General features: G+C 42.6%; 1 protein-coding gene across 2 annotated transcripts in view; it reads left to right on the forward strand.

Annotated features, from left to right (window-relative positions):
- The first annotated feature begins 506 nt into the window (after positions 1–506).
- The window catches only part of fgd4a (FYVE, RhoGEF and PH domain containing 4a), a 55,906-nt gene continuing 33,302 nt past the window's right edge, over positions 507–23,110 (forward strand). The window contains exon 1 of one of the 2 annotated variants that reach the window (XM_079249124.1): positions 507–586. In XM_079249124.1, coding sequence (XP_079105250.1) covers positions 514–586 — 73 coding nt within the window. In that variant the 5' untranslated portion in view covers positions 507–513. Of the gene's footprint in view, positions 587–7,710; positions 7,834–23,110 lie in introns of those variants that run through there. The other variant, XM_079249125.1, reaches the window with a different exon arrangement.

The following is a 23,110-nucleotide window of genomic DNA, read 5'->3' on the forward strand; positions in this document are numbered from 1 at the left end:
CTGGCATGGCTCCTTTCTTTATGTTCTTGCTTCTGTGGAAAAACTGCTGTTTAAAGACAGAATCCAATATTCCTTCATTTTAAACGAGTCCCTGAACGCAGCAAATCTTTTGCCACTTTGAGGGGGTGTCTTTTCATGTCTAAAGGGGGAGAAGTTTACAAAAAGCAGACAATACATGAAATTAGATCTGTATGAGTGTTTTTCTTTTGCTGTGCGCGTGCGCGAGGGCCCACCTTCTGGTCTGCAGCACCACTGACGGAACAGGTAGGCGGAGCACGGAGAAACACCCCCAGCAAACACTTCTCAGCAAGGTGGGAAACCAATCCCCAGCGTGTCAGGACTGTTGACGGAACCCGGTGCGTCTTTGGTCTCCTTACGCACGGCGCGGCACGGCGCGGCGCGGCGCGCGAGCCACCAGGGGCGCAGCTGGAGTCGGTTTCTGAAACTTTTCAGTTATTTGGGACTCTGGGTGTGTGTTCAGGAGCAGGTTATGCTCCGGTCTCCAGCAGGACAATGGAGGGCTTCAACAGAGTCGCTTTCCGGAGGAAGCAGCGCAGTCTGGACACCGCGGAGCGACGGGCAGCAGGTCGGTTCAAACCCTCCTCTTTTACTCCATCTGAGCAGAGTTTGCTCCTTCCTTCACCTGCTGGGCTGCTCCACGTCCTGTTGGCCATCACGCGCCTCAGGCAGGTTGGGAAAACGTGGAAAACACACCTTCAGCCCTGCTTACACAGAATATCTGACAAGTATGAAGCGTTTCAAAGACAAGTCCAGGCGCGTTGTGGAACCTGGGGGGGGGGGGGGGGGGGGGGGGGGGGTTATTCAGATAACTAGACTTCCTGAGGAATCCTGGAACTTTGTCTGAATTCACCTATACAGAAAACTGGAGCTGTTCCATGTTTTCTGTTTGTATTCCAGCCTCAGATCTCAGATCCAGCAGAGGAGGTCTGAGGCTCCGACCTGTCTCTGATGGATCCCTGCTGTCTTTACTCAGACTCAAGTTTCATAAAACCAGGATCTGAATGCATATCATGCTCTGTCTGGGCATGACCCTCTGAGACAGGAAGTGCTTGCATCAACTCATTAATCTTAGAGCAGCTTGTGTAAGCCTGCAGAGGGAGTTTACTGCAAGCAGGCTGATGTGAACTTTGCACTCTGATAGTGTTGCTGCTCAGATCAGGTGAAAACTCCTGAACAGAAGCAGCGAGTCAGGATGTAAAGAAACTCTACACTACCCAGAAGGATGATCTGCCACTGAGTCATGCTGCGTTTTCAGGTTCATAAAGCTCATATTTATCAGTATGAAGCTGAATCCTGGGTTGCAGATGTTCCTGGCTGCTTTAAACTTCACACACACACACACACACACACACACACACACACACACACACACACACACACACGCCTGCTTATTTATGCTGTTTGGCAAAGACGAATGCAACTTTAAATCAGTGTTGATGCTTCTCTTAACTTCTGTTTGGATCAAGTTGTAAAACTTGCTTTTTTCCTCAAAGAATGAACATTTTTAGTTCTTATTGTGCTTAAATTCTCATGTTAGCTGTGTAAACATAAAAGTTAGAATGTAAATAAACTGTGTGTAAAAGTACTGACAGTTCTGATGCTGAGATATTTTTACTTTTTAACTTGGTTCAGTATTAATGAGCATTTTTTCATGCCTGGCTGACTTTGTTGTCTCCAGTTTTCTCTTAATGATGTGGAATGTTGTGACCTACCTACAAACGCTTCGGTCATCTTCAGGACATCCACTGGAGTTGCATGAAATTGGTTGTTAGGCCCAATATTTAATGGCAAAGACAGCATTTTGTTCTGATTTATGGATGTTTTTGTCCCATCTTCACAGATAAATAGTCAGGAATGGAACTTTTATGAAGCGAGGTTGCATTTGAGCGTCCTGCTGTGTATTATTCATATCAACACCAGGGGGTTTTTTTTTTATCACCCTGGAAGTGTTTCTGTCTGTTTCTCTCGTTTGCAGCAATGCATCAGTTGTCTGTGAGTGTGATGGCGATGCTCCCTGTGCGTTTGCGTTCAGATGTGCTGAACCCAAGTAGCTCTGGAGCTTCTAGATCTGTGCGGGCGTTTCTGTGAAGACAGCCGTACCAGCCGCCAACAATGGCTCTGTTTGTGTTTTGTCTGCTCAGACAGAAGCGGTGGGACTGTATGAATCAGAGTCAGTGTGGCCTGCTTGCCTGCTGCTGCTGCTGCCATTGTTTTGCTGCACTGATGCTCATTCATCCTGAGCTGAACCCTCTCACTGTCCATTTCACTCTGCAGCTCCCCTCAACGACTCTCTTGTGCTGCTGCTCAGTTCATAGTGGCGTAAAGATGATCACGGTTTATGTGCTTCACTGTTCCACATCATCACAAACTCCACATCAGTTGTAGCTGTGGTTATGATGAGGCAAAGCTTCACATAATCCTACAGCAAAACAAACGAAGAATACATTAGAAATTCAGCACCTATTACCTAAAATAGATGTTATATTCAGTTATTAGTAGTTCCGTCCTATTCTGCATATTTTATCTGGATGGTGATGCATATTTCTGGAACATTCTGTTAGTTTTTCATTGATCATTCCTTCACCAAACATGTGCTCTTGTAGTGAGTCGTAAAAGTTTATGACCCTTCGGATTATTCTGTATTTTTGCAGCCCACATGAAAGAAGCCTTTAGGCTTTTAATCAGCTGGATCTGTTGAATTTGATTAATCCAATTTGATCTCTAAAATTCTGAGAGTGAGTTAAAAAGTTTCCTTTTCGAGTGAAAACAAGCAGCAACAAGCAGCAACCTCCTTCGGTCACAAGCGAAGACAATGTAGAAGCACCAAACTGCAGTTCTACTCTCATCCACTAGGGGCGGCGACAAGCCCCATGTTGCAAAGAAAACAATATATACACACGCATACAACAATATATACACACGCATACAACAATATATACACACGCATACAACAATATATACACACACATACAACAATATATACACACACATACAACAATATATATACACACATACAACAATATATACACACATACATGTATAAATATAAATATATAGTATGGTATTAAATATATAGTCGATATAATAGAGTTGCTTTGTGTTTTTTTTTTATTTCTAAATCCATGCTCTACAGTCGATAATGAAATGTTGAAACATGATTTTGCTCAAACGTAAGCGCTGAACTCACATAACAGTTTATACAATATTCACCCCTTGTTTTCTGTCTTCGTCATGGCCTTTGTTTTACTCTCCTCCTCCTCCTCCTTCTCATCACCTGCTCTCCTCTTATTTAGCCTGATTCTGTCCATCAGCTGATGCTAATCTATTTGGTCTGTTTCTTATTCTGTCCATCATTTCCAGGAGGTGGAATCATTAAGATTTATTTTCTATTTCCTCAAATAATTTGTTTTAAATCACAAACCAGTGCAGCTGAAGAAAATGGGGAACATTTTACCAGAAGTGATGCTAAAAGACAGACAGCAGGTGTATTTTGTAAAGGTGTAAAGAAGTCCGTTTCTACGCTTTCATGCCTCCCTCTGTGAAAGGGCCGAGACCTGCAGCCAAACAGAGAGACCACCAACCAGAGAGGCTGTTATCACTCACACATCTCAGGAGACCAAAATAAAGACCAACGTTTGTGTTAAAATGGAAACAAGTGATGTTTCACACAAACCACCGTGTCTGTCTCTCATGTCTTCTCCTCTCCGTCTCACCAGATATTTATCGTAAAGTTTTCTGTGGTTTTGCTTTCTGTCTGAGTTAACTTTAGATTTGACCCGCTGAAACGTATGTCACCGCGTACGCATAAAGAAAACATTATTTTTTTCAGTCATTCTGGCAGCTGAGGCTGTAATTCTGCTGTTTTCCTTCACGATGGAGGCTGCTCTGTGATGGACCGGCGAGCTGTCCAGGGTGTACCCCGCCTTTACCCCAAAGACTGCTGGGATAGGCTCCAGCTTCCCCGCAACCCTTCATCGGACTCAGCGGTTAGGATGATGAATGGATGGATGAATGAATGGATGAATGGATGGAAGCTGTAGATACTTGAGGAAACACATCTCTGTGGAATCAGACCAGTCAGGTTAGCTTGTTCAAACAACACACGGTCATCAGGTTTACCGTTATTCAGTTTACTATCAGCCCAAAAAATTAGATTTATTCATGTTATTCTAAATCTCATCTATTTAAATGTTGTTGTTTTTTCTTTAAAAGCTCACAGTGGTGGTTTTATCCCATGTACTACGTGATCCACTCTGCAGGTAGTCCTACGTAACTAGATGTAGATGAACTGAAGGACGAACCACTCCAAGCTGCACGCTTGCATTTAGTTATCCTAACATTTCCTGATTTTACTTCTGATTTTATAAACATATTTATGCTTTTACAGTATTAATATTGCAGAGAACTTCTGCTGTATAAACACCAGCAGTAAAACTCCATCAGCTCCACGTTTTCTCCGCCTGGAACGGCGCTGAAGCCGAGTGTCTCCACCCTACAGCACCTCCTTTCCTCTGACGTCGCCTCATCACCTCTGCCTCTGTTTGTGACTTAGTGCTCGCATGTTTAAGGAGGTTTCTGGCTTTCACACACACGTCACACTGCGAATCTTTGCTGTTTGTGGAGCTGAAATATCTCCAGCTGATCAGAGGAGTGACTGAAGCTGCACCAGGTTTCATGTGTTTATGGCAGGCAGAAGAAAAAGTAGTTCCTACTTCTCCTGAAAGTTTAGTTATATATTATATAAATGTTGGTAAAGGAAGAATAGATATTTTATTATTGATCCTCGCATCCTGACTAAATTGTCTTCTCAGAGAACTACTTGAAAACGCCTTCGGCCTGTTCTCACTTGGGGTACATGCTACTTTTATTTTTTATTTGTTTTAGCCATTCAGTGTTTTTCACCAGCAGCGGTGCTTTGGTTGTGACTGTGAGCATGTCTGTGTAGCTGAGCAGCAGGAGGAGGGTGTTAGGCAGCATCCATGACCTACAGAGAAGGGATGCCTTACAGATATTTTGTACGAATGTTGTGTTTGTTTTACATGCTTTTGGCTGCCGGGGCTTCACTTTAAGCTGGAGCCCCAGAAACTCGGCACCACAGAAGAAGAACCAACCTGGCAGATCAGGACAGTTTGGAGAATCCATCCATCTAATCTGTAATCACAGCTTCCTTATTAATAACAAACTTCATTTCTTACCTTTTTTTTGTCTTACTTAGTCCAAAGTTTGTTTTCCACATCAGTCCGGCTCCTCCAGCTCTAATCCTAGACGGAAAAAGTGCTTTTCATTTTCCCACCTGCTCTTTTGTTTCCTTCACATTGATCATCAGAAGGTTGTCTGAGCACCTCTGAATGAACGCCGGTCTGCTGACTTCATAAACATCATAAACATCATAACAGCTTATAAAACAGCTGATAACTAAAAATGCATCTATATAAACTATTATGTTCCTTGCATTTGCAGTAATAGGTACAGTTTTCTTAGACGTGTTTCAGTCACACGAGACTGAGCGACCTCGACATGAGACATTACAGACGTGTTCAGCTGAATAAAATGGAAAACTTAACCAACACAACATCAACCTGCTGTACAGAAAAGCTTTTAGCTGCTTTTAAAAATAATTACGGTGCTCTCAGCTTTATAAAGCCTTTTAAAACCCCCACGGCTGAACCAAAGAGCTGTACGTACCGTCATTACGCAGAGCAGCAGAGGAAAACACAAACAGTAGCTCATTATGATCACCAAAACAAACTGGGAGGCTGAAAACAAACTGGGAGGCTGAAAACAAACTGGGGGCTGAAAACAAACTGGGAGGCTGAAAACAAACTGGGAGGCTGAAAACAAACTGGGAGGCTGAAAACAAACTGGGAGGCTGAAAACAAACTGGGAGGCTGATGGTTGGAGCCACAGTAAACAGACTCCAGTCCTGCTGCAGGTTTTTCTGCTTGCAGCTTTGGTCGCAGCCACAAGCGAGAAACCAGGTTTATTATCAGTATTCATGACTTTCTTTGTGCATGAGAGCAAACAGACAAATTCCCGGCAGGTTTGTGTGTCAGAAACCAGTTTGAATTAAAATAGTCACGTTTTCTAGTTTTCCTGTCCTTGTTTTCATAGATACTGTAGCTCTAGTTCTCCTCCAGCATCCTCTTTGTCCTGGTTGTCCATGGGTCCAAATGCAGCTGATATGTTGTTGACTAGTTATTAAAGCATTATTATTGATCTTTGTTAATATAAAACGTCTCGTTGGAGGAAGGAATGCAGAAACACGTCTTCTCCTTTTTTCTCAGCAGAAATCCAACATTGTAAAATTGCACAGGAATTTAGGAAGGTGGGGGTAATTAGCTTGCTCAGCTGATAACCAGTGTGGGTGTGAGCTGCACGTAACAGCAAAATGGATAATTCACATGCTTGTGCAATAAACACACACACACACACACACACACACACACACACACACACACACACACACACACACACACACACACACACACAGTCATGTTCATGATGTTCCTGCAGTTTCTCAGATTCTCCTGCAGGTGGAGATAAATTCTCACAAATGTCTTTCCCATCAGCTCTCAGCTGCATGGGAAATAGTTTGTGTGTGTGTGTGTGTGTGTGTGTGTGTGCGTGTGTGCGTGTGTGTGTGTTGAGAAATGAAAACCAAGATGGCCTTTTTAAAATGTACACATTACAATACAGTTTTTTTGTTTTTGTTTTTTTTTTAGATTTTATTTGTACTGCTTTAAGTCTTAATGATTAGAAGAAAACACCTTTTATATTTCATAAGTCACTAAGAAGATGCGAGTGCATGATGTCAGTAAAAACACTCAGCTTGTTCTCTAAAGGAGTCTGATTCACTTCAATCAGTCGATTTTTGTTTTTATTTCATTACACTGATGAGAGGAAATTTTAATGCTGTTTAGGTTTTTCTACCCTGAAAGTCAAAGAAAGTTTATTTGTACGTCATATTTTATGTACCAAACAATTAGAATAGCTTTACATAAAACATTAGAACCATTACAAATGGTGCAAAGGAAACATTAAAACGTAGGAAATAACAGCAACGAATCGCTGCAGTCTGAATAAATTCAGTTAAAACGATTAACAGCAGGATGAATTAAAGCAGAATTTCTGCCAGGTTTCAGTCAGGAAACCATGTTTTTCTTTCCAGCCGGGCTTCCTGACTGCAGCTTCCTCCTCCTGCCTGGCATTGTTACCCGGAGAAGCTTCTCCGCTCTGCTACCTTCTCGGCTCGGTCTGGATCATTCAGAGCTCATATCTACACGGACGCTGGAGGAACAGAAGACACTCGGAGGAAGAGGAAGATCTGAACATATTGTGTAACCCTACTTTTCTTGCCCCCTCCCTCACCTTTGTGAAATCAGAGACACGTTTTCTGCCAGAAGACAGAAAGATGTGAAGTTCCTGATCTTTGGATGATTCACTTCACTGCAGGGTTGTTTCTGTCTTCTGTGGAGCTGCAGAGCATCGTCTCGGCTGAATGACAGGAAGGAAAGCATGAAAATATTAAACAAAGGTGTATTTTAGGACATTGTTTGCACCGAGGATGCAAAGCTTACGTGCTTCTCAGTAACACTTTGGCTTAAACCCCAGTTTGTCCCTCGGCTTGGACCCAGCATGGACTTCTCTGGTTATCGGAGCTCCCATCTGAGACAAGCTGACTCTGGTAGGTCATCCGTAGAGACTGGACAGCACAATGAGAAGGAACACGAGCTGATGATTGATATCTGAAGGCGATTTTGATTGGACTGATAATGAAACGACGTCGCAAGTACTGGTTTTGGAACCAGAAAGGTAAAAACTCAAAGATGTGTCTGCTCTGCTGTTATGGTAAGACCTGGAAACTCCCCGTTTGGATTATAAAGAACTGTGTGTGTTTTATTCACACATATATATATATATATATATATATATATATATATATATATATATATATATCTGGTTTCATCCCTGCTGCTCCACCATCCTTTCTCTGGCATGCATTTAGCTAATCTGGGCTCTCTATCAGCATCAGGATCCAGTTTCTCATGTTATCATTTCTCCCAGTAAAGCATCCATTAAATTCCTGTGTGGTTTGTGGAAATACTTCTGCTCCACTAAACAAATTATGTTGAAAAGCTTTGCATACATCTGTAATTCTTGGTTTTTATGAGATTTTTATTAACTGTTTGTGCTTTAGTGGTTGACCAGCTGAGTGTGTAGTTGATCCATCACGGCAGCGCTGCTTTGAGTGTATTTTTAGTGTAGATGTTGATTTGCCGAGCTGGTGTGTTGGTCTCCATGTGAACCGGACTGCTGCTGTGTGGCAGCGGGATGGGAAGGCATTTAAATTCACCACGCTGGAAAAAAAAAAGAGCCTGTTTTGTTCTCAGAGGCCTGGGAACCGTTTCCCCCCCTCTTAAGACCCTCTTCCAACCACTTTGGCCTTTTGGCAACGTCCCCAACGGGCCATTACTCAACTGTGCTCGTGTCATAGCGAGCTGGACATGAGTAGCTTGCCACTTCTCCTAAGCTGCTGCGTATTGTTGATGAGCAGCGTTGAGTCACTCTTAGTTACGGGCAGACTGGAGGAAACGGTGTGAAGCTTTCTGCTCCATTCTCCCTGACAGGAAGGAAAAGGCTGGGAACAGCAGCGGGCTCGGGTCCTTTCACCACGCTCATTGTTTCCACGTGGGAGAGGAGACGGAGCTTTATCAATACTCTGTCGTTTCCTCCTGCTTACATCATGGACATGTTTGTAATTATTAATGTGGGTTTAAATGCTCAGCTTCTCAGCATTGTAGTTTAGGGTTTTTACCTAATTCAGTTGCAGCTTTATGGATACAAACTAGTTGACTCGAATGTTGAAATATCTTATTTCAGAGGTGTGATGCATTGAAGAATCACGTGAAGGAAACTGATGCAGGCGACCAGTTTCATTTCTGCTGCAAAAATGTGCTTTAAATATCCAGATGACATTTACTTTTAAAAGCTTTCTCTCTGTTTCCCAGAATAAATGACAGCGGCGTCCATTAAAGGCCCGTTTGCTTGGTTTACTGTAGGAATGCTTCGGTTCATGACCAGCAGCGGAGCAAAGAGCTGTCCATCTTTACTGTCTTCTATTTGTCATCATGTCCAGACGATGCTTACTGCTTGTTTTGGGTTTTTTGTTTTAGAAATATCCTTTTTGTGAGCATATTTCCTACAAGTTACTATGAAGAATATTTATAATAGACGTGATTCTTTAATAAGGACAGAAATGTGTCTTAACCATTCCAGCAGTTTCAGCCCAAACTTCTCACCAGTGAAGATAGAAGGTGAACTTTTCCATCCCGTTACAGTAAACATAAACCGTAAATGAGGTTTCTATGTTGATCTATCTTCAACATGATGCAATCATTTAACTGGAGCTGCAGTCTCTGCAGGAAGCACATTTTAGAGACTGAAACCAGGATCTGTTTGTGAAGCCAGGACAAAGTTGCTCTGCGTCGACAGGCAGGACGTGACTGCTGAGGTTGCATAAAGAAATATGCATTTCATATGGATTTGTAAGAAAACTTACTGATTTATTACCTCAGTGAATATTTTGCTTGCAAGTGTCAAAGTCTTCGAGCTTCTGCAACCCAGCATGATGATGGTCAGCTTGTAAACGGGCCTTTTAGGGAACAGTGAGAAGTTTGGCATGAATGGTCAGGGGAAGGGTTGTGTGTGTGTGTGTGTGTGTGTGTGTGTGTGTGTGTGTGTGTGTGTGTGTGTGTGACTTGCATGTGTGATGTGCTTCTGCATGAGAAGTGCTACACAAAGTTTGGTTTGATGCCTCCGGTGTGATGGAGAAAATCAAAGTGGCACCTTAGCGCTGATGACGTCATGATTTCTTTTTGTGTTTGTGAACTCATCATGTTCATCCCTTCTTCCTGGAATTTCAGTCGTTTGCATCCAAACATCACGTTCAGTTTGTCCTCAAGTAATATTTTCCACCTTGTTCAGCTGCTACTACTCATCATTCACCCTGCATGTGTCATCATGCTGGTGGGTGTGCAGTGGGTACAGTTCACCGGGTCATACAACCCTTCCAGGGTCTACAGGGTCACAGGTTGCTGCAGGTTGCTGCAGATTGCTTCACGTTGCTGCAGATTGCTGCAGGTTGCTGCAGATCGCTGCAGTTTGCTGCAGGTTGCTGCAGATTGCTTCACGTTGCTGCAGATTGCTGCAGGTCGCTGCAGGTTGCTACAGGTTGTTGCAGATCGCTGCAGTTTGCTGCAGGTTGCTGCAGGTTGCTGCAGATTGCTTCACGTTGCTGCAGATTGCTGCAGGTTGCTGCAGATCGCTGCAGTTTGCTGCAGATTGCTTCACGTTGCTGCAGATTGCTGCAGGTCGCTGCAGGTTGCTACAGGTTGTTGCAGATCGCTGCAGTTTGCTGCAGGTTGCTGCAGGTCGCTGCAGATTGCTGCAGGTCGCTGCAGGTTGTTGCAGGTTGTTGCAGATTGCTTCAGTTTTCTGCAGGTTGCTACAGGTTGTTGCAGGTCGCTGCAGTTTGCTGCAGATTGCTTCAGTTTGCTGCAGGTTGCTACAGGTTGTTGCAGATCGCTGCAGGTTGTTGCAGATTGCTTCAGTTTGCTGCAGATTGCTGCAGGTCGCTGCAGTTTGCTGCAGATTGCTTCAGTTTGCTGCAGGTTGCTACAGGTTGTTGCAGATCGCTGCAGGTTGTTGCAGGTCGCTGCAGATGGCTGCAGGTTGCTGCAGGTCGCTGCAGGTTGCTGCAGGTTGCTGCAGGTTGCTGCAGGTCGCTGCAGATGGCTGCAGATCGCTGCAGGTTGTTGCAGGTCACTGCAGGTTGCTGCAGGTCGCTGCAGGTCGCTGCAGGTTGCTGCAGGTTGCTGCAGATTGCTGCAGGTCGCTGCAGATTGCTGCAGATTGCTGCAGGTTGCTGCAGGTCGCTGCAGATTGCTGCAGGTTGCTGCAGATTGCTGCAGGTCGCTGCAGGTTGCTGCAGATTGCTGCAGGTCGCTGCAGGTTGCTGCAGATTGCTGCAGGTTGCTGCGTTTATGCAACGCAGGTGCAGAAACCATGTATTAACTGTCGATCTTAAAGTGTCTCTGTTCATCTTTCAGGTTTTATCTCTGGTTGCCAGTAATTTTCTAGAAACTTATTCTTTCATCCAACATTTAGAATTATTCTGCCTGATCTGATAAATGCTGCAGCTCTTGCAGGATGGTGTTATTTTCTTTCTTTTCTTTTTCTCCTTTCACAGCTTAAAAGCAGCCGAAGCCGGATGTTTGTAATCTTGGAGAGTGACTTTGTGCCGACAGCAGAGAGGTGCAGGTTCTCAGGCTTGTGGCAGAACCAGAGCGTCTGCTTGTCGTCTCAGAATAACAAGGTTGAGCTTATTTTAGCACCTTTGTGTATCTTTAATGTGACTCTCGGTGCAGTTGTCCCGCAGCATTTTCTACATGTTTCCTGGAGGACACACGATGACTCTTCTTGTTGCTGTTTGTATTTCTCTCGTCTTTTCATCCTTCCATCTACAACTCTTCCACTCCCTGCTGATCGTCTCGTCCTGCAATAGCAAAGTGATTACATGCAGCTCAACGTTGTATGTGAGAAGAGATGAACGCTGGAACCAGAACAGACGTAGATTTATGACTCAGGTCTATGTAATGTACATACACGGCGTGTGAACTCTCCAGTATCTGCACCAGTAAACAAACATGAAAACCACCAGTTTGACACCTGATGTTTTGATGATGCCTTCAGCACATCTGCATGCATTCCCCTCCTGCACCCCCGGTGTGCTGCTGTCACCTGGATCTGTCAGCAGCTGATTGGTTCTGTGTTTACACAACATTTCCACATCATCACAATGAAACTCCATTGCTTCCAGCAGCCACAGTTTGTTCCTTTGTGGGTTCTTAATGCATGAAATCCTGAACTTAAAGGACTTTGATGGGTTTCGTTTAACTGAAAACATGTGATGCATAAATCTTTTCTTCTAATGTTCTTCTAATCGCATATTCATTTCATCAGATCACTGAAAACCTTCTCGCTGCCTGCTCGTCTTGTCCATGAAGAACATTACGGTTACAGTCATGCAGTTCAGACACCGACCTTCCTTTTATTCAGCTTCTGTGCAGCATTTCGGCTTCTCACACACAAGGAAAAGTACAGAAGTCATGCAATCGTCACTCATTTCCAGTGTCCCTCCGAAGCATGACAGTGGTTGACTGGTACCAGAAACGGACGAAGAGAACTGAAACTCCTGCATCTATGATTGTTTCTGTGACATTCAGAAGATGTCTGACATGAATAGAGATGTTTATGCTGTTCAGGGGAAGCACAGCCTGTTAGGCGAGTGTGTTTAAGTGTTAAACGATGTTATGCAGAGGATCCTGTTTGAAGCATTGACAGACATCTGTGTCAAACAGCACATTCCTTTTTCTACCTGGTGGAAATTTAGTGGGGCCGCTCGATTATGGCAAAAATTATAATCACGTTTGTTTTGGCTGGAATTGAGATCTCGATTATTTAACACTATTATCTTTTTATCTTTAACAACATCTTTTTTTTCTTCAATAAACCATGACTTTTAAAAAAATATTCTTTTGGATTCCACAGATTTTAAAAAACAAACAAATAACATGAAGTTTTGTCTTGACAAAGTGTAAATACTGATGTAAACTGAATAAATAAATGTAAGTAAGGATTAAACAACGCTGCGCGTCGTGATGTCGACTCCGCGTCGGCCATTATACCCGTCTGACACACGGTTACGAGTTGTTTAATCCACTTTTACCATCATGGTCCCACACAGTAAATATTTCATAACAAATATGTATTTCTTTTCTACAACATTTGCTGAAGTATAGGAACTATTTTACGTTGGCCTGGATGTACGTTTTATACCAAACAACCGCTGTCAGGCTGCAGCGCGTTTCTCTCATTCACCTGTTAAAAGACGGCTGATCTGAACCAGCTGGTTAACGCGTTGCTATGGTAACGCCCCATAACGGAGGGACATTACAGTGTTTAACTGGCCGAACTATGTATAGGAAAATAATGCAGCCAGTTGTCACTGACAACGGTATAAACTATGTTTAGGTGAACTTCCACAACCTACTGCAGTTATTCTACATTGACCTGCAGCCGGAGCCGACTGAGACTGGCCGCCTGGGAGTGCTTTAGGACGGGAGAGGCTCCCGCTGCTCCTTCCTTACAGTAACTGCAGAACAATATGTGCCTTCAAGTCAGTCGCCACAACACCAGAAAAGTCTCTAATAACTCCAGTAAAAGTTGCTAGATTTGTCGCTTTTAACAAAAAAAGTCTCCAGATTTAGTGAGAAAGTCTCCAAGTTGGCAACAGTGTCTGAATGAAAGCAAAGCGGCTGTGGGAGGAGTTTACAGCACAGCGCTGCAACGCCAGAGACGCTCGATTAGCAGCTGAAGACAGCAGGAGAGGAAACTGCAGAGAGAAAAATAATCCCACCCTTTTATTTTTATCATCGATGAAAACCCAGATCGTACTGAGATTAAAATCTGATTCATCGCCCAGACCTGAAATTTAGTCAAAGTGGGACATGATTCAGGGAACTGGACGTTTATAAGAGGACATTTGTTTACTGTGTAAACATTCACACGCATTCTGCTCCCAAACATGAAAATAATGAAGTATTTCTGATCCCTTTCACCCCTTTGTTAATTCAGGCTGAATTTATTCTGTGTGTTTACTGCAAGCGTAGATGAGACAGATAAGGTGGGTAATGAACGCATTCAAGCGTCTCCTGCTTTAGGTGCTTTTCTCAACCCCTCTCTGAACTAATTGTTTAATCAATTTGGGGTGTAGATGAACAATTTTCTGGCCATGTTATTATCTCTCATGCAGTGAGCTCTGATTTTTAGCAGCGCCAGCGTACTCCAGAAGACTGACAGCAGGATTGTGGGATGTTGTACGCACCAGTCTGATCCATCCAGGATGCATTGTTGCAGTGATTCTTTAGTGTTCTCATGACAAATGTGTTGCAGACACAGATTCAGCCTCTTGTTGTAGAAAATTCCCATCATTCATCTCTGACCTTCATGTGGTGCACCATGAAAGGAGGGTCGGTCAGGCTCTACTGCAGTGTATGCATGCCAAAATGTGGGTGTACAAGCTGGCAAATGTGCACATGCGCATGCATTTTAAGTGATGTGAATTTAATTAATGATGTGTGTGTGTGCGTGTGTGTGTGTGGGAGGGATGCCTAGATCTTCCCATATAAAGATGTGATGGGTAATGGTCTGGAGCCACGCTGCTCTCCTCCCCTCTCCTTCCCTTCGACCACAGAAAGAAGACAAAATGCATGATGGAAGAGGAATAAAGTCGTGTAAGAAAGACGTAGGTGGATGTGAGAGATGGCGAGAGGAAAGAAAACGCCAGCTGCAGCCATAAGGACATAGAAAATAAAGTGTGAGATGGGCTGTGTGCTTGTGTCTGGGATGAGTGGGAGGAAACCAGTCAGGCAGCAGACACAATCAAATATATGCACAAATATTCTCTTTGCTTAGAATTAAATTTATATTATATGAAAAAGTCATTGAAGTGCAGGATTTTATGGTTTAAAGTCCACTTAACCATTTTATTTTGTTTTGTTTACAGCTTGAATTAAAGGTTTTCTTTGTTACATTAGTGTCACAAGTAAAAAATATGAACAGTCATGACATGAAGAGTCATTAAAGATTGCATCACTGTAAAGCTTATATTTTATTCCACCGTATGCTGAGCCAAGTGTGTTACCAATGTTATGAAGGTGCACAACACAGCTGAAGACATGGAGAAGGTTTTCTAATGTTTGACTGTAACATTTGTTCGTCCCGATGAAGTCAATGCATTTATTACCTCAGCAAGCGTTTGAGAAATGCTGTTTTGTTTAAAAGTTTTTGCCTTTAAAAAGTCTGCAGCTCTGAAGAGATCTGCTTGTGCAGAAAACAGCCATCTTCATGCATCCCGCCTCCACCGATGCAGACTGGAGGTCTAATAGAGCTGAAGTTACAGACGTCAAGGCAGAAACGTTTCGTTTGGGTCATTCATACCTGCAGCGTGAGCATAGCGCTGTTGGCTGTGGGAGGAGATGAAAACTTCACCCTGAAAGACCCCAGCTAAAGTTTAAACCATGGTGTGTTAACCACCACGCCACTGTGCACCCAGCGACTTGTGTCTAAATAAAGATCTTTAAATACCATGCACATGTTGCTGCAAACATTCAGACAGTTGTGATACTTTATCTTCTGTAGGTTTCAGTACAAACAGCTGCTAAATAAATATACCCTGCTATGCTATAAGTTTCTTCTGTAAGTTTATCTCAAGAGAAAAGATGGCAAAAATTGATTTAATAGAAAAAAAACCTGAAAATCTTTAGACAAACGGTACAAAAGTCGACAAACTAAAGCCAAGAAGGTGAAGTCTGGTCCTTCGTAGGAAGAATAAAGACCTGATGACTGATCAGCACAAACAGCCTGGTGGAAAACAACTACATGTGAGAGCAGATATGAGTAATGACTAGGGCTTTGACGATTTGCTTTTGTCCCGATTCGATTCCAATTTTTTGGGTGCCGATTCGATTTAAATTACGATTCTCACAATTCTTCAATATTGCTGATTTTTGTAGATTAAAAACAAAAAGAAATGTATAAAACTTTTCTTTGCTCGTTATTTTTCTTCATTTCAATGAGGAAAAAACAACCCAGTAGTCAGACCATCGTTCTGCTGCTAGAATACCCAAGAAGACGAGTAAAAAGATCAATAAAAATAATAAAAGTGACCAAAAAAAATTATAATGGATTATTTTTATTTATTTGGGAAAAAAAAAAAAAAAAATTTTTTTAAACAAAAAAATAGTTTTAAAAATCCCGATATCTGATTTTTCTATTCGATTTTCCCATCCTAGTAATGACGGCCTACAACAGGAGGATCAGAGCAGTCAGATTAAAGTCACGGCAGCTGCGACAGAAGCGCTGAAGGCAGAAATAAAAAGGGACGAAATCAACTGGATGAATCACAGAAACATTTCACAGTTTAAGTATTTGAGGATTAAAGGCAACGTGACTCCTGTTTCTTCTTGATAGAAAGAAAGTTTTGTTTTTCTTCAGAAACTTGAGAAGATAAGAGTCCAGCATGTTAGTTTTACATCCATACAGGCCTGAGCTGTAGCTCCGCTCTAAGAAGCTCCCATCATCTGTGATGTCAGCTGTTTTTTGTTCTTCCAGCTAATTTAAAGCCTGAACAATGTCCTCCAGTCAGTTTTCACTGCCTAGAGATCAGCTTCTTCCCAACAAACCCAGTGTCAGTCCGGCTCCAGTCATGCTACATCAAGTATCAGAATGTTTTAATGCTGCTGACACAACCAGCAGGAAAACCTGGTAGTGATCTGTCAAGATGTATTTCATCTACATTTTAACAGGATAAGAGCTAAAGAAGCTGAAATTACCAGGATTCATGCAGGATATCAGGCAGAGAGGTGAGAAAGGCTTTTCTGAGGCGCAGGAGCTTTAAGTATTTTACTTCTCATACCAAGTGCTCGGCTTTGTGGACGTTTGTTTGTGTGCTCAGTGGATGAACTCAGTGTAAATAAGATATATGGATTTGTAGCGTGTCTCTGCAGGTTATACCTGCACCTGAATGACAATAATCCCCGCATATATGCTGGTGCACTCGCCTTACCTTGTCGGTCATACAGGGAATGAACGGGTTTATTCCTCACTGTCCTGCAAACACTGTCACCATGGAAACAATTCACCCTTCCGGTAAATTAACAAAAATGAGATTGTTCATAAAATGTTTGATTTGCTCGCATCTTATTCATATGTTCTTCTTTTCCAAGATGTCTTTGATTGTTCTCCATATTTTAACAAATAGATGTGGTTCTGATGAGCTGCATCAAGTTCTTTTTCTGTTTTAGAATGAATTATTGAGAGAATATACTTCCCAAAGATGGTGCCAAGTGCAGTCTCACTAATGTGGAACAAATATTTGAAGTCTGGCATATTCTGCACCGAATGCTCCGACATGGTTGCATGAGCTTTAATATCCTCACCTGTCACTTTGAGTTAGGGCGTTATGTGCAGCCCTGAGTCATTCTGGGACCCTTACAGGCCAAATTCCCCACAAATGTCTTTCAGATATGAGTTCTGCTCATCATTTTAAAGGCAATTTTATAGTAAATACATTTCTAATATAAATATTTAAATCGATCAGTATCTTTTTTTTAACATGAACATGTAGTATTAAAAAGTATTTAAATGTTTTTTTTTTATCAAGAATTGTAACTTAAGGTACATCTTTGAGTCTGTGCATGGTGTGTTCCTTAACATTCAGTGTCTTAGCTGATTTTGGAAGCATAATGTTCGGTGCGGCCGTCTTTCACTACAAGCTGAATCTCAGCTGCCATCAACATGCTGGCGATGACCATCCGACCCAGTAAGGAGCAATCTGTCCACAGACAGGTGGGAAGACTTTAATGGGACCCGACACACGTCTTCCATTCTGAACATAAAATCTCACCTTGTAGAAAATTAAAGTGTTACAGAAAATAATTTTTCCTCACATTAGTTTTAAATATTGCAACTTGAGGCTTGATGGGTTGTTCAACATTTTGTTTTTATGTTTCTTCTTCTTCTTCATTTAGCATTTTTTGTTTTTTTGGTCATATTTAGTCTAAATCTTTTGCCAAAGTATAAAATATGAGTGCAGATCTTGTCTTATCATGCTGTAACACACCGTATCATTAGCTACATGCAGGAAGTACTGCACACTGCTCCCAGTGAGGTCTGGACATACAGTATGTATTGCTCTCCAGCCCTTCCACTCACTGCAGTAATTACTGTGTGCTATAATAAGGTCTGGCCAGACCGCTGCGTTAAAGGTGTGTGAGAGATGAAAAGGGTTAGCATGTCCTTTCATGTTGCTTCTGAAGGATATTTAACTGTAACGGCTCAACAAAGGGTGTTTAATTTCTACAAAAAGGATCGCTGACTTCTTGCTGTGGTTCGTTAATGACTGGAAGAGAAACGCAAAAGTAGAGCAAGGATCAATAAGGAGCATGTTGGGACAAAAGGAGGGCGAGAAGGTTGAATGAAAGGAAGGAAGGGTTGGCTGTGTAAAGGGGGGAGATAAGAAAGGAGGTCAGGACTGTAAATGCTGCCAGATCAGGCTGGAAAACAGTAGAAAAGCATTCTTTCTTTCGCTTCACTGTCCGTGAATTTGTAAACGCATCTTGTCACTGGTGAAAACCGTGTTTCCTCCCAAAGCTTGTGAAAGTAGCACTTCCCTTTTCATGCCACCTCAACATTCATCAGCACCGCGGGACAAGTTCTCAGACATGTTTAACAGTTTTACAAGTGCTGTTTCTCACCATGTCGACACCTTGGGCGCCCGAAACAACCACAGCAGCGCTGTCTGTGTTCTGCAGTCCAACTGAGAATGATCGTGACAGCGAAAGAACAACACGTCAAAGCCTTTTCACCCTTCATGTGTCTTTTACATCTAGGTCAGTGTTTGTTTTATTGTACAGCCAGATGCTGAAGCGTACCTGCATGTTTCCATGGTAATATCAGCCTTCTTGGCCAATCGGAATCAGCTCAAAACTCATGTGCCAAGTTCGCCTGACATCAAGGAAAAAAATAGTTCCTGAAACAAATAAGCTGTTGCAAGAGAAGCCTGAAGCTTGAATTCAGCTTGAGGGAATGACCTTGGTAAAGTCCTGCAACATAAATAAGATTAATTCTTCAGCCATCCTGTGCAAGGTTGTGCTAGTCCTGCATTCCTGCATTTTAATGCAGAAACAGTCCTCAGGCATCTAGAATTAATATCTCATACCAGCAAGGAAAGCTGCTTCAAAAAGTGGACTTTCAGCAGGTATATTTTGTGAGTTTTGTATTAATATTAGCAGGTGGTGCTTATTCTGTACATGAGCCTGAATTGATGCAGAAGCTGACACAACATGAGGTCAGTGTTTTCTGTTTCAGCCCAGAAACATCCGAGCTGAATTTTAAACCTGCTGGACAGGCAGTGCATGGCGTGAGATGACAACCTCTTCTAGCATTTAGCTGTGAGTTTAACTCCGTATTATTCAAGGGTTTCATGTGACGTCGCTGTGTTTCAACAGCATCCTCTTCAGGACCATCCTGAGACCGGGCTAGGCTGGCGAAAATACCGAAAATCATCCTCTTTTGATTACGTCCAGTACCAGATAATCAGGATGTCATTAGATTATCTGGATATTTTGACATCAATTATAATGAAACCTGTTAAGTACCCCGTTTTGGCCAGGAAACTGGATTACGTGTGATACAAGAAGAAAGTAAACTTTAAAAATTTCCAACAACCGCCATTAATCAAGAGGGTGGGTGTTAGAAACTTTGTTGGGAGAATTTCCCTCATTTTCAAATCCAGAACTTGACAGCTGTGATTATAAACAAACAGTTAGAAATAAATAAATAAACGGTTTTATGGTTGTTTTTTCACACAGCTTGTAAATAAACATTTAGCTAGAGAAAAGAGATGGCAAACGTAACTTTTCTCACAGTTTTAACTGCCCATAAAGCTGGTAAAATTGTGAATAACCACTGAACCGGTCTGAAAACGGATCCGGTACGGAATCAGCTGCTGGCTGGGACATAACGTACCTTTTTGATACTCTGGTCTGCCTTAAGGGATTCACCGCTGTGGTGGGATGGTTGTAAATAAGCTAAATATAGACGTCGGCAAAAGGCAAATTCAGCAAATGTTGGGCAGATTTCAGAAGACTCAGCAATTCAGATTAAATAAGATATGGATTAAAACCTAAAATACCATTTTTATTTTTTAAATATCACTTTTTTTCTCCAGTAGATGCACAGTCGCCATTTTTTCCCTTTCCCCTTTTGATGGCGCTAGGTCCTAAAGATGGCGGCTGCAGGAAAATCGTGACGTCAATGAAACCCATAAATAGGACTGTTGTTAAATTTGGCTTATAGTTTGAATTGTCAGCATGGCAACAAGTCAGGGTCTCAGTGAAATAAGATCATCATGTAGGCGGGAGACTAGAAAGAAAAAACGGTTGTCATACAAGTTTAAATAAAAACGGTGATGCGTGACATCAAGTGGCCAACATGGTGGCTGCATGCAACTGGATGGAGCCTGTCTAGGAGAAGTACACTGGTGCAAAATAAGAAGGAAAACCTTATGAGAGTAAATGTTTGCTTTGCATTTTAGACGCATAGTGGTGCATTATTGCAAGTTCCAGCTTATCTGTGCTCCGTTTATGTACATAAATGGGTACGTCCACACTAAACATTGTTAAACATCACAACTAATTTACTCCCCATCGTTGATGTATGATGGCAGGGTTGTTATGCAATCATACTGTTGTTATACATCCACTAGAGGGCAGAGCAAAGTTCAGAGTTCACGCGCAGGTTCCTACACCTGTAAGAGTAGGTAGCGATGGTCCTTGATGCCATTAGATGCATCTTCTTATTCTTTGTTACTTTCAATGGTTGCATGGGAGGTTTACTGTGCAACACTGCCCCCGGTGATTTGCAGCGGTACTGTTGTGATTGGTTACACATGTGGAAACTGAACACAGACTGAAATGCACAGAAAATAAACACAGTATAGACAGTAGGCTCCAACTGCTGCATAAATGCACATTTAGCATTGAGCATAACCGAACCTTCAGGACAAAGACAGAATATATTGACTTGATATAAAATGTTGCCAAAACAATTTCTACTTTCACAAAATTTACTCAATAATAAATAATATTGTGTTTCTGCCAGTAGCTTCCTCCAAATGCTCCACATCGAACCTTTAATTAGAGCTTAGACAGAAGGACTTGTGGCTTAGATTTGAGTATTTTTGCTCATTTGTCTGAATAAGTTGATCCTAAAATCCGACTATTGACGAGTCTGCAATCCACACACAGTGTTCCTGGATCTCTTTGTGTTTATCTTTAGTTGTCTGAAGGCTGTTTGAAAAGATCTTTGTCACTATTTAGAATATTTTACATGATTTTTATGTTAAATTCTCTCAATGTGCCTCCTTTATAATGTGCACAGGAGGGATTTTTGTTGTGATGAGAGAAGAGTGGGTGGATTTTAGTTCCACTTCCTCAAACCTACATTTTGATTCTATTTAAAGCGAGTTCACAACACGTCGCTTCGCTCTGACAACTGCTGACAGCGATAAATGATAAGTGTGATTCTAGAAACCAATACTTCATGCTTCTGCCTTCTAACAGATTGATTCTTCATCATATGTCGGTCTGGATGCCATCCCCTTTCTTGTGTTCCCCCACCCCATCTTTCTTCCTCGCTTTGTGTCACACTCAGCACCCATTTCTGCGATCGCCAGCAGCAGCAGGGACAGCAGCTGAGTCCGGCCATTGGCCTCTTCCCCTTTCACTGGCCCTCCCCTTATTCAACACAATGGGTCTACTTGTCCATGCAACGCACACACACACGGGCATATGCACACCCACACTTGCACACAGAGGAGGCTTTACTCTGGGGCTAAGTGCCGCTTCCCCGCCATATGCCCCGACTCCTCTGGAATGTGGTTATTTTCACTGCCATGGAGAGAAATGCAGAGTAAAAGAAGAAGGAAAGCATCTAGAAGCTGAGCTTAAGAGCGAGTCATTCTGTCACTGACTGGGGAAGTGTCTCTACGGGTGTGTGTGTGTGTGTGTGTGTGTGTGTTAGAGAGAGAGCGAGAGAGAGAGGTGGGGGAGAGGGAAGGGAGGATGCAACCAATGCAGTGAGGCAGCAGTTTAACACGAGCCTGAAGCTGCCGGTGCGAGCGACAGAGCTGTAAGAGCGAGGAGGGAGAGGTCTCTTCTGTCAACATCTCCTATCTGGACTCCGAATCACTGCTCTCACTGGAAACCAGCCACACTCAGGTCAGTGCTTCTCCTTCCTCCGGACCGGTTCACCAGTCAGTGCTACGCTGTATCCATCGTGTGCACAATGCAGCCTTGGGCGTTGGGTTAACAGAGAAGATAGGCAGAACGTGTGCGGTTCGTGACCACAAAGCCATTCTGCAAACAGAAATAAATGGCATGTTGGGTGATGCTTGACTAAAGGGAGGAGCACGCATCACAAAAGACAAACCTGACATTTCACCACAGCCTGTTTCTACTCGTAGGTGCTGTAGCTGAGTGTAAAAGTGTGACTTGTGTGTGTGTGTGTGTGTGTGCGCGGGTAGCGTTGGTACTTTCAGCGGCGGGAGCTGTATTGGCCGGAAGGGGCTCTTAATTTTCTTTAAGGTGATGTTGACTGAGCTTCTCAGCTGCCGCCGGTCTACAGATATGTTGCAACCCACACACGTATGTGCAAACAGAGGTTGTTGCTTTCAGTTGACTCTGTTTGCGATGGTTGGTGCAATCATCCTGAGCTTAGCTGAGCTGTTGGAAATGTGTGTGTCTGTGTGTGTGACGACTTGTGTATAGACTTGTAGCTTGCTCTTGTTTGAACCTCCACAAACAAAACTATATTTGAAGTCAGCATTACAACTGTGTCACAATGTTTTCCTAATAGCATCTCATTCCTTCATCCTACAAGTAAAGTACACACATAAAAATGAATTAAACTAACACACATTTATAATCTTTTTTGTCTTTTTACTCTTAGTTTTTTGTCATTCATTAGGATATTGATCGCTGCAGCTAAACACTAACTCTGTTAGCAGCTACATCATTTCTGCGCTGCTGAAAGTCTGACTTTACAATCTTGCAGGCATCGTCACGGCGATGCCAATTCCTGTTGCTCGCATGGCAGCTGAAGCAACTATTCAGCTGTCCATAAACCAACAGGGTTCCTCACTAAGTTGTCTGTAATCCACAAAGTTTTTTTCTGCAAGAGTCCTTGCAACCTGTGTTTGGGTGAATCAAACGGAGCATCGTACCGAGAGGACGACAGGCTTGTTTACATTACATACTGTCAAAATCAGCAGAGGACGTTTTCACCGAAAGCAAACATGTTGATCTGCGTCCTTGTGACCAAAACATGTTGTTGCTCTTGATTCATCCCTCATATTTTAAGTCATATCATATCAAGTTGATAGCATGTTGAGTCTAAAAAGAACTTC

Source organism: Telmatherina bonti, assembly GCF_933228915.1.
Source record: "Telmatherina bonti genome assembly, chromosome: 2".
In the NCBI taxonomy this organism is placed as follows: domain Eukaryota; kingdom Metazoa; phylum Chordata; class Actinopteri; order Atheriniformes; family Telmatherinidae; genus Telmatherina; species Telmatherina bonti.